Source organism: Triturus cristatus, chromosome 7 (assembly GCF_964204655.1).
Source record: "Triturus cristatus chromosome 7, aTriCri1.1, whole genome shotgun sequence".
NCBI lineage: Eukaryota > Metazoa > Chordata > Amphibia > Caudata > Salamandridae > Triturus > Triturus cristatus.
The window spans coordinates 554,815,548-554,828,625 of NC_140590.1; the positions used below are offsets into that span (position 1 = coordinate 554,815,548).

The 13,078-nt window shown below is 41.3% G+C and overlaps 1 protein-coding gene across 6 annotated transcripts in view; it reads left to right on the forward strand.

Annotated features, from left to right (window-relative positions):
- GRB2 (growth factor receptor bound protein 2) overlaps positions 1 to 13,078 on the forward strand; it is a 356,380-nt gene that overhangs the window by 301,018 nt on the left and 42,284 nt on the right. For all 6 annotated transcript variants that reach the window (XM_085617014.1, XM_085617017.1, XM_085617018.1 and 3 more), the window contains exon 5: positions 2,954 to 3,122. In XM_085617014.1, coding sequence (XP_085473140.1) covers positions 2,954 to 3,122 — 169 coding nt within the window. The remainder of the gene's footprint in view (positions 1 to 2,953; positions 3,123 to 13,078) is intronic.

Sequence of the window (13,078 nt, forward strand, 5' to 3'; positions counted from 1 at the left end):
TTCCTTGTTAGGGTGTATTAGTCCCTGTTCGACCTAGGGTGGTTGATTTTCGCAGGAGTAGGCCAGTGATCGGACCCATGCTTCCAAGCTGGCTTGTCCAGTTGAGGGCCTTATGTCAGCGGGGTATGGATAGCTCCCGGGCCCGCATGGCCTGGCGTATGCTTTGCCTTATTTGCCTTTTTTGAATATCCAAGAAAGATCTATATCTCACAATGGAGTGTCCTTCAGAGCCGCTGGATTTTAGCGGGCCATTTTTCTGGGTCCAGGGATGCACTGCATCCTGAACGTTCGGCACACCTGTTTAGGCTAACACTTGTTACTATGACTCCCTGCCTATATTTCTCAGACGCGGCCCGCTCAGAAGGGTTGTAGGCGACATGCTGTGTTTAAATTGGAAATGTTCGAACTGATGTTGTTTGCTTTGCCTTGCTGATACGCTAAAGCTGTGGCAAGCCGGCCCGTTGGATTGTAGGCGCTGAGCTCTTGTATCACTGCTGATGTTCTTTCTTTCAATAAAACAGATTTAAAACTAAAACGTTTGTGATGGTCTGCGGACGGGGTAAGGCTAAGAAAAAGACTCCCTGTGTGAGGGAACATAATCTCACAGAAGTCCAAAGTTTCTCCTATTTAGGCATTTTATACTCCTTTAGAAGTCATTAGGGCCCCCATATAGACCAGTTAAAACTTAAACTTATCAGAACTTTGGATGCTATTTTCAGATTTTGTAACAAGATGGGCAGCAGACCAATTTGCGATGTGCTCAAACTATATGACAGTAAATACCCATCAGTAGCAACCTATGGCTCTGTAGTATGGGGTAAGGCCAGTGCAAATTTATTACAATCCTGTGAATTATATTTTCTTCTGCTGTTTGCTGGCTGTACCAAGGTCTACATCCATATATCTCCCCTACATAAAGTACTGGATGCATCGTATGTTGCCGACCTAATACAAGAAAGAGCTTTATGCTCTTGGCATAACATCTGGTGCAAGGAAGGACCAAAGTTCACCAGGGACATAATTAGGGATTGCTTAACACTGGAACATTTCAATAAAATCCCATGGCTTGCACATATGGATAAGCTGCTGAAGGAAATCGAGAAATAACTATCAGTAATACTTCCCGCATGTATTCTGCAATACGGCAAAAATGAAATTAAACAGATTTACATGGAGAAACAAAGCCAAGAAAGGGCTAGCAGAGAAGAGAAAAAACCAAGCGTATCAAGATATATGGCTAGTATAACGCGGCTTGGTCTACCCGAATTTCTAGTTAAAGTTACAAATACTCAGGACAGATTTTACCTGACAGTTACATTTGGGCACTGTCCATGAACTGGTAGCTTTGCCAAAGCATGAAATATGGCAGAAATAGTTTACAGATGCCCATGTGATGGGAAAACTACCCAGTCCACAATGCACTCTATGCTGTTCTGCAATTTTATCGAGATATAAGGAGAACATTTTTACGGCCAGTCTTTATGGTACAGAAACTTTTCTTTAATAAGGATGCCATGAATTTTATTTATACCCTCAATAATGAATTAGTATGCCAAGCTGTTGCTCGATATATAAGCCTGGCTAGAAAAAGAAGGAAATCGCTTGCATTTTTAGATAACCTATTCTATGAAGCTGATTGAAAGATGATTTTGGACTGATAATAATTTTTAAAATTTAAGTAAACAAGATGATTTTTATTAATGAAGTTCTAACTACTAATTGAATGAGTTTTAATTTTATACAAGATGTATTCTTTATTTTATGCACGTTTTGGATCCATTGATAGAAGTTTTTTAACTTTTATATATATTTTCTCTTCGTATTTTATGCACTTTTATGGATCGGGAAAAGTATTTTGAATAAAGTTATTATGATGAAACTTGAATCTTGCTTCTAGTTCTTCTGGAACCAGCCTCTCCCCTCTGTATTGACCACACAATATAGTACTACACCTCTCTTCCCATTCAGAAGTCTTGAAAACTAGTAGTCACTTTGAAGTCAACATATTTATATAATTGCATCGTACCACCATTTCTGAGCTCCAGGATCCTACTGATATTGTTTCGGACAGACTTAATTTTCCTGGTTCATGCAGTTGTTCTTTCCATCTCAAGTATTTGCCTGCTGTTTCCTCCCAAGTCGCAACTGAAATTGCAAGAGAACTTAGAACTTTACAGCCCACCTTGTTTTGCACAATAAGGCCACCTGACAACTTGCCATGAAGGTTCAACACTGGCTAGAAAGCAAGGTGTTGCTTTATATAGGCCACTGCTGATATGCCATTAATAATTCTGGCATTTCCAATCTTCGTCCAAAAATATAAGTTCTATACATGTAACACATTTTCTTTGGTGGCAGAGCCTTCCAGTGACTACCCCTTGAAACAGGTTGGTGTAAATGCTAGAAAGGAATGATGCAATACCTGTTTTCCCCTATTTATGGATCATAATCCTTGAGATTGTAGACTGCTGAACCTTAAAAAATGTAGTACTATAGCACAGGCCACTGCTGATATCCTACCGGTATTCCGGACTGCAGTCCTTCCCTAAACAAAGGTCTTCACTTGTAACAAATTCTCCTTCTCCAGACAATTGGCAAGGAGATCAGTATTAAGACATCATTCCTGGTGGAGTATCTGAATTGTGCCCAGAGATGCAAACCTAATGATATCTCAAAATTCTCCTAACTTCAGTGTCCAATCGTTTCAGTTGATCCAGGCCAGTGTAGATACTTGGAATGACAACACCCATACTCTTTTCCTCTATTTATGGACCATAGTACTTGAGTTCATGTACCACGGAACCTTAAACACTTTCTAGACTATGGTTCATGAAAGCCTGTGAATTCTGTTTTTTAGCAAGAATGTTAAGTACTCCTAGGGGGTTGGCATGACATATTGGAATAAAACTGTCAATTTCTATAAAAACAAAAACAATTTATGTTTTTCTTGTAGATTTGGAAACGATGTCCAGCACTTTAAAGTGCTGAGGGATGGTGCTGGGAAGTATTTCCTTTGGGTAGTGAAGTTCAATTCTCTGAATGAGCTGGTTGATTACCACAGGTCCACATCTGTCTCCAGGAACCAACAGATCTTCCTTCGGGATATTGAGCAAGTGCCACAGGTAAATACTTTAACAAGCGGCAGCTAAGGAACTGCACTGCTGATAGATGTCTATTGCATGTGGATGATGTGATGTGGTGCAGAGGTAGGATGATAGAGATGTTGAATCTGGGAAGTGTTCAGTTTTGCTAACATGTAATATAGAAGTGTATGTCCCCTCAAGGACTGGATGTGTGTGCAAGTGGACACTATCTAGTCACTGGCAAATAGCAATAAATTAACTTTTCATTAAAAAAGTCAGTTTTATTAAAATGAAATAAATGATTGATAGTTTATGTAAAATATTTCATTACATTTCAACATGGATTGTTTTTGCACACTTTCTGCTTTAACACCGGATGATCGGTTGATCGAAGAGTGGTCATCTGTTGGGCTTGCTGACAAATCTGTGTTGAAATGTAGTTTAAGAAACTGGGATTGATTTTCTAATTAATACATGCCAACAACTACTGATGTCTGACAGCTTCTTTCGCTCCTTTGAGCAAACAAAGGCCATATATCAAAAACAGTGAACATTCATCCTGTCAGTCATGAATTACGAAGTTTAAGCTTGTTAGACTTCTCTGTCAGAGGCTGTTCTGAAACAGAGTGGATTACTATCACTAACGTAAAAAAAAGATCTCTTTACTAAGGACCGACAGTGGGACAACACGTGCAACGAAAAATAGGGTGATCCTCAAGAGGACACCACAAAGGTAGACTATACTGACTGCATTACCAACTCAGCTGCACTGCTTACAAGGTATCCTCAGATAATGGGTTCCACTTCATGACATTCACTAATAGGGTTGTTATGGCCAACATAAAGGCAGGAGTGGAACCGGTAGAGGGATCTAGACAATGGGCAAGGAGATCAGTATTAAGACATAATTCCTGGTGGAGTATCTGAATTGTGCCCAGAGATGCAAACCTAATGATATCTTAAAAGGTACTTTACGGTTTGCCTATGACATGCTGGAAATGCTTTTTCCATATGTAGACATTTCTATTGCAGAAGGTGTGACAAGCAAAGTAGTCTATATATAATGAATGACTTATAGGAATAAGTTTCAAGGACAGAGATTGGCATTATACATGGGTTGGAAAAAACAATTCACCTCCAGGGTAATCTTAATTATAATCATAGGCGCTGAATTGTCCTGCCCACACGTGTAGTCCTGGCGCACCTTTTAGAAGAACATATACCACATACTTTTCTTTTTGAAAGCCATTTAGTAAACAATGATTCTGCATCATAGGAATCCTCACTGCAGTCATAAATGTAGAATATTCCCGTCAGCTTGCAGGAAGCCCGGAACACTTCTCATTATTTAACTGATATAACTTTCATTGGCAGTCGACACTTCCAAAATTCCAACTGTGTGCCACCTACTTAGTATAGAGCAGGTTAGAATTTGCTGACATTTTCTCTCAGCAGTTCCTAATTTAAACAGAAGGAAAAGCCTGCATTGCAACACCTATCTGAAATGTTTTAAATTAAACCTCTTAGCATAGTTGCCTTTGAACTTGTGTATTACAGTACTGGAAAAATTTACGAAAGGGCGCTTGCTAAGCTAAGAGTGCATTTGGTTAAAAATGTCTGCTCCTCCTTTAAAGAGTCAGCAGCTTCCTTCTTCTAGCGTGTACTGTACTGGCATTTTGCCTGACCGATTCAGTTGTGTTTGGCGGCTCATGCTGACTAGATCGTTTAATGCTTATGGGGATTTTCTGCCTATTTTTTGAAGTTTTAACCCTCAGCTAATATTTTTTATTTAATTTGACAATTTAAATGCATTTTCTCCTTCATCAACCATTTTCCCACATTTGTTAGATATTTTCACTCTTGATGCCTTCGCTATGGTGTAGTGACCCTCCTGTGTGAGGGAGAAGGCTGTGATCAGACTTTCACTATCTTTGTGTGGTCTGTGTACCATCTACCCACTCTGTTTCAAGCTGTAAAATCTGTCAGAAAATGACGAGAACAGCATTCCAGAACAGGGGGATCTGCCGTAGGGAATACTTGGGTTACCTTAGGGCTGAAAAGGAGAGAAGAAAAAAAGAAAGCTGCACTCAGAGAGACAGCCGCCTAAGGGATCCTTTCCTTCCAGAAGAGCGAGCCATGAAGTTTCATGGAGAAAAAGAGTCCCACATAATCACCAATACTTGAGGGGAAAAGGTCATGTCACGGAGTACTCCCTTGAACCTAATATATTTCCACGGATACTCCTGGCCAAACTGTGCTTAAACAGTGTGCGTGTTCTATGATCAATCTATGATCAATAATAACGTTTATTTGAAACACCACCACATAATTTTGTTCTGGTGAGGTTCTGCTTGATTTCGCATGCGTGAGTACAAATGATTGCCTCAGCTCCATACCAGACCTGGAGATACAGTGTCTCCCCAACTTGAAAGCCTTTTGCTGCCTGTGATGGGTGAGGAGACACAGACGCCATGCTCACCATTCTAGACACTATGGTCACAGGAGCACCAGCTGGTGTTAAGACAAGCCTGTACATTGACATGTTTGCCGTCAAGGGACAGTTTGATGGCATGTATGGTGTCGCAGAAACTTTACCAGTGGCAGAGTGATTTGCCGATGTTTAAAACATTGGCAGTGAAGCTGTCTTCGATGTCTGAGCGATCACCGTCAAGATATTAATTGTCAAAATGTTCAAGATTTACTTCCAATAGAAGTCAACATCGGAATACACGCAGTCAAAAAAATAGACTATGAGGTTCTGTTCCATGAGCCCCTACGCAGGATCTCCTTCTAGACGCTTTTTCAGACCGCTTATGCCATTATCAAATAAAGTGCTTAGAATGACTATTCCAGTTATTGATCCACACCATGTATCTCTACCCAGTGTCTCCAGTACATAAGATGCCAGTACCTACTTCACCATTTTTTCCAGCCCATAGGCCTATCTCACGAGCATCCTCAAAGAGACAATAAAAAAGTTGCCCACCTACTGGTTCTCCATCATGTTCAAGACATTCCAGAATGATTACTTCTCAACATATATTCCCATGTCACCAGCTCCTTCACCACTATACATATGGTGGATGAGATTACCACTTTTCAGGAAGTTCCTATTCGAGTATCTTCTATAAAAATCCTAAAATAACTGTCTTCCTAATTATGGAGGTGCTCCAGCTGAGAAAAGCTCTGAGACGGTTACCTTTTGGTTCTGGATTTTTCTGAACTAGTACACTCTACAACAATCATTAAGATCACTACACCTAGGCTACTCAAAATTGAAAAGGTCTTAGAACAGGATTCTTCAAATATTGATGCTAGGATCCAAAACCACAATCGGTCATCATGTTGGCTGTAAAGGAAAAGAATGCACCAGAAACGTCATCACCTTCACACTTTCCGAGCAAAATGATTCATTCTGCAGAACACAAAGCCTGTGTTATCTGTTGCTGCAGCTCCCTTAAAACGTGATTCAGCTCTGTCAAGGGGATAGTATGATCAGTGTAGGAAACACTATCTTCCTTTGTAGACAATTTGCCATGGAACCGCTGGTTTTAAAGTATATGTATGTGACCAGTGCAGCTATTGATTCCAAAGATTTGTCTACCACCCACTGCCAGTGTCACTTCAACATGGATATGGATCGGGAGCCCACTGCCTCAACTTTCTTATTCTTTCAACAAATTTTCTCAAATCTTTCCTTCAGTGCTCAAGGAAAAGTATACCCTCCATATACAATCTGGTTTAAACCTTGTAGGGACTGTCACAAGCAGATGTCTGTGACCGATCTTCACCAGGTATGTCTCTACCTCCGGTTGAATCCCAAGGTGATTCAGGACAGCGAGGCTCTGTTTCACTGAATTCCATCAAAAGGTGAATAATGGGCGTGCTTTCGAGCCCCAGGAATCCAAAAAGGTCTCCAGGTGGACTACACTCAGAAGGTCTGTCTTTGAAGTATTCTGTGCCTCTTGATTCCACTGCGGGACCCTCCCCATAAACCTCTTCCCCACCCCCAACGCCAGGGCCAAAACTTAACCCGCCGTTGAATCTGGTGCCACGTTCTACGCTTGTCCCTGCCACTTCAATGCCAGAAGAAGAACGCATTGTCTTATCGGGCTCTGAAGAAGAAAACCCAGCACATCGACCAAAGTCACGCCCTCTACAACATTTGATACAGCCAGTCCAACCTCAATCTGATTCAGACAGAATACTGCAACTGCCTAGGATGCTTCATATTCCTTTAATCTTAGAACACAGTCAACACTAGGATACTGGAGATGATGGGGATAATGTATCCTTATGGGGACCTTCAAGAAGCCAGTGAGCTAGACAACTCTCCGCATATTCGGTTGAGCTCTCCCTCTGGCCCTTCCACTGAAAAATCAGTTTTGCTGTGGTGCTCAGATGGATTGTTGAAGTTTTAGCCCTGTAACTCTTATCTGTTTAAGTTAAAATTAATGTCCTGACAGAGGTCCAACAGCCTGGGAAAAATTCAACTGTAGCACTTCTATCTTTAAATGAAGCCTTGATGGACACACTATTGGGCCAGTGGGCCAAAAGTTCCTGTTTCCTACCAGTAAATTGACAAGTTGCCAAAAGACGTAGATGTACCCCTGGTGGTCCTCCTTTCCTCATGCAGCACCCTAAGCCTGAATGTTAGGTGTTCCAAGCCTCCACAAATAGGCTATACCCTCACTCATTCACTACTACACCGCCTGATGGGAATCAGAAGGCATTAATGAAGGGGATGTTTTCCTCACCCTCCCTCACTGTTTGATCTGTATATGTTAGCTGCCTCCTGGGAGGATATTTACATGAGTTGTGGGATATGGTCCACAACATCTTAATGACAGTCCTTGATGAATATGGTGCAAGCCTAGCGCAGATCATTAAACATAGGACATAGTGAAGTGCATCATCCGCTTTGAGCTGGACGCCACTAACTGCTTGAGCAGGGCGGTCGGTACTAGCATGGTGCTTTGGCTCCATGCATGGATAAAATCCATAGGCCTCTCGGGTGGTAATCAGAACTCAAGTCAGCTCCATGAAGCTTTTCAATGTGCAGGGCCTTAATCACTGGACATCTCAAGAAGATAAAGATTTTTGTGAATCCTCACTTGGACAACTGGCTTCTAAAAGCAGCACTTTACAGTTAACTCTGTGTCACTTCAGTGTAGCAGTTTTTGTTTTTCATTGTTTGCTTCTCAGAGTACACCAATCCAAGTCCACTTTACGTCAAGTGAGGTCCAGTCTACGGATATAGTGAAACAAGGTGACAGATACTTAGCAGGGTATCTAACGAGGGGCACAGTGATGCCCCGGGGAATTCCCTAAATTGCCAGCATACCGATCTAAAACAAGGATATTGAACGTAATATGGAAACACCACTTACTGACAGATGATGAAGCCCTGATGAAGTTCCTACTGATTATGGAATGAAATGCGTTGGCTGGACTGTATATGTAAATAAAGAAAAATCGATGGAATAGAAAAAGAAAATAAAGGTTTTGATACAATAAGTTTGATTGGTCTTCTCTACTTGTGCACCTCCATTTGCTTTATTGACCAAGGATCTGGTACACAGAGGCGCTGAACAAAGGCAGGTGCCGGAGTAAGTGTGCATAGAACTTTGCGGAACCAAGTGTGAGGCGCAGACTGGATGGTCCGCCGTTGGGTTCTTTTCATTTGAGGTCCAGTCTAGTTAATCCATAACCTGGGAACCTTTCCACAAGGACATTCTGTTCCAAATCAAAATGAAGGTAATGAATACTTCCCTGCTAGGTTGGGGAGCATGCATGGACCGTCTGTAAGCTCAAGGAACATGGTTGGAGAATGAGAAGACCAATCATTTCAGCCTGCAAGAGTTAAGATTAGACCTACTTGCTTCAAATTTGTTTGTTCAAACATCACAGCGATATCCCTCTGCTAGTATGGAGGTAATACGTGTGTGTGTGTGTGTGTGTGTGTATATATATATATATATATATATATATATATATATATATTTATTCATATAAAAAACTTTATTTCAGTTCTTTTACAAACCATAAAAGTGCATATACAATTTAAAATACATGTCACAAGAAAAAAGTAAACACATTTCAGGTAAAGTGCCAAAAGTGAATAACTATACTTTCTTCCACAAAATAGAGTCAATACTAAAGATGAGGACATAGATAGTGCAAAATACACAGTGAATCATTACTGGTCCAGACTGTTTCTCAATTTATCAGTTAATTTTAAAAATTCCTTCATTTGTAGGATACTGTCACTATGCAGAAGTTGTAAGTACATTAGTGCCGGTCTGATTTGTGTAAAATCAAGTTTTTTTTAAAAGAGTTACCAAATAGCGCTTGCGTGGGAATTCATAAAACTTACATAAAAATATAAAATGCAGCATATCCTGCGGAGACTTTCCGTCGCAGCCGCAGGGTGCTGCCGCTTTATTAAAAATGTCTGTTTTTGGTCTGATCAACAGATGATGGAATAGATTTAACCTGAACCTCGTCAGCAGGAATTTTTCATGGGAGGTCAGTGAGCCGGTCAGGTACAGTTCTATAGTTTCACAGGTTTTCAGCATGGCAAATTTCCTCATACTTTGTTTCTGGAGCTCCACACCTTCCCTCCGGTTCCTCCTATCCAAAAGGAAGGCCGGTTAATGAGCTCCAGATCCCCTTTTACAATTTTACTCGGGTATTCAAACAGTTCTGGACGGCCAAGCCTGGCAAAGTTGGATTTCAGATATTTTATCCAAGGGGTACGCGTTACCTTATCCTGACCCAGAAAATCCCTCACAATCAAATGCGTTAGTGGTATATCCTGATTCAACCATAATTTAAGCCAACAGGTCAAGGGACGTAAAGAGAACATGTCACTTAAATACTGCGTCCCTAGCTCTTCATGTACGTCAAGGTTAGACGTGCCTGCAGGGACACATAGAAGACGCTTCAAAAAAGAGTTATCGGCAATCTGCAGTTGCTCACCACCAACATACGCCCAAATTTCACTGCCATAGATTGCAGTTGCCACTGACTTTGCATTATACAGTTTTAACATGGCACAAATGGGTTTTTTCCCCAATTTGGCAGCAAAATTAAAAATAGAAGCATTAACCCTCACAAATTCTCCTTTCTTTTTTGCAAGGTGAGGGGCCCAATTAAGTTTGGTATCAAAGAGGACCCCAAGGTAAGAGAACGTTTTTGTTAAGGGGATTATAGCTTCATCGATTTTAAATGTGAAAGTCCTCCTTGGTTGCTGACCTACTTGCATGACAAATGATTTGGAATTGTTAACCAAAAGATCTCTATCTGTCATGAACAGTTTAAAAGCATCTAGAAGAGATTGAAGTCCCTTCTCAGTTCTCGAAATTAAAACCGCATCCTCAGCGTACAGAAGTATAGGAATTCCCCGCCTACCGACTCTAGGACAGTCAGCCGGGACATTCTGTAGCACGCTATCTAGCTCATTAATATAAAAATTAAAAAGGAAGGGGGCCAAGATACATCCCTGACGAACGCCCTTTCTAATACTCAAGTTATTCATTACACTCAGATCTTGGGAGTATCTCACGTTAGCTCTGGTGTAATGTAGATCAGCCAGAAAATCAAGCACACCACTGTCTACCCCCTTCTCCCTCATGGACTGCCACAGCTTTCCCCTGTTTACACAGTCGAAAGCGGAGGACAAATCCATGAAGGCGAGATGGATGGTGCTCCTTTGAACTACAGTGTACTTACTTAATATTCAAAAGAGGTTAAGGCATTGAGTTATTGTAGAGCGACCTCTACAAAATCCATACTGAGAAATGGACATGTTTTTTTCCTCAGCCCAGTCAGAGAGTCGCTGCAATAGAATTCTTCCTACAATTTTAACCATGGAGTCTATTAGTGAAATGGGTCTGTAACAATGTGGACTACCTTTGTCCCCCTTCTTAAAAACCGGGACAATTGTAGAAACACCCCATGATTGCGGGCACCCCTCTTTCACAGCAGCATTAAAAACAGACTCTAGTATGGGTGCCCAAAAGTTAGGCTCGGACTTGTACAAGTCCGGAGGGATCCCATCAGGCCCTGGTGCTTTACCAGCTGTTAGACCCACAATACCCTCAATAACTTCACCTCTATTGAAGCTAATTGTTTCACCACTGACAGAGAAGGCAGAGCTAAGGGACTCATCCATCAAGCAACAGTACAATTTCTTATAGTGTGCTTCCCAGTCCTCCTTAGGAATATGGCATTCTAAGCCGTCACCCGGCTCCTGGACCAAAAAAAGTTTCCTCATCACTGCCCAGAATCTAGTGCTACACTGCAGAATAGAGGGATCAAGAATCTCACTCCATGCCTCTTCCCTAAGGAATTCCTTGTGTCGGGCGATAGAAGTTTTATATATCTTGCGACATAGCTGAACTTCTGCCTTTATCCTTGGTTTGGCTGCCAGTACTATTCTTAAATTTCTAGCAGCTTTTGAGCATTCATGATTAAACCATTTGGGTCCCTTGATCTCCAACCTCTTTGCTGGAGTTGACTGCAGCTTTGAAACCGTATCCGCTAAACTTTGGAAAGCATTAAGGACATTCTGTGGCTGTGCACCTTCTTGCGTACAAACCGTAATCTCATCTGCACAGGCGACTTTAATCTCTTTGTGCAGCAAATCTGGGGTGATCTTGGACCATCTTAAACGACGTCTCCCATCTGTCGTACTCCCCCTACCTGAAGAGAGATTTATTCCTTCTTTGACTAACCACGGGCCCCTCAAGTGTACAGTGAGTGGGTTGTGATCACTGAACTCACTGACTTCAATAGTAAAGGAACCCACAAAGGACTGCATTGATGATGTTAATAGTACATAATCAATGAAGGTTCCCCTCCCGTGACCCTTAAGAGTCGGTATCTCCACACGCATAGTAGGGTCAGTCAATGCCATTGTCGCCGTTAAGTCCAGATCATTAAGCATATCATTTAAGTGTTCCCCCTCAGTTATATGTTCAAAATGAAAATCCGCAGATCGTGGACAGTTCAGATCTGTGATACTTTTAAAGAGAGGGTCCCCGCAAGGATGAACATTAAAATCCCCCATAATTAGAAGATTATGGGCACAGTCCTTCATAGAACTACTGATGAAAACATTCAATTCTGCTATCTGGCTAGGAGCTGAGCAAAAATTAATAGCATTATAAAAATTAACCACATCAGCCATACAGTTTTCCCCCGTTAAAACTAGACCAATAATTCCAGTATTGCTTGTTGAGACTCTACGTACTTTACAGGATAATGCAACCGAGATGAATGTAACCAATCCCCCTTTGGGCCTGCCCCTAATAGTTGCTATTGCAGGGACATAATAAGCCTTGTACCCTTCGAGAAAATGGTTACAGTCAGTAGACCAAGTCTCCTGCAAGCAGATGATTTGGTACTGCTTAATGTACCTAATCCAATTGCAATCCTCCATGTTAGTGCCCAGACCCGTAATATTCCATGAGATTACATTATTCTGACTCATTTTTGCCTAGATTGTCTCTGCGCATCCCACTTCCTCCAATCTCCCATTTTCCTGACCCACAAATTCCTCACGTCAATCGCATGACTCTAGACCTGAGAGAGTATCAAATCTATTCTGCGTTGCAATATTGAGCCCTTTCCCACACTGATTACCAACAATGTACAAATATGCTCCGTTAGGGGTCGGTGGCTGAATAGGAGTGAATGGTCGAAATGACCCAAAATTCAGTGGGTCTTTAATCAGATGGGTATAGAAGTAACCAAGTGGGCGTACACATATACTATTCACATTATAGACTAAGGATGCCGCTCTTAATAAAACTGTGGCAACATGTTGGGGATGCTTAAAATTAACAATAATACAGTCTCCATTTGTTGATTTTCTGGATGTTCCAATCCAGTTCACCCTCCTTGTTAACAATATTTGGTCAGCAAATGTGACTGGAAACCCACAGTTTTTATTCAACCATGATACTGTTCTATTTTTTAATGAATCATGG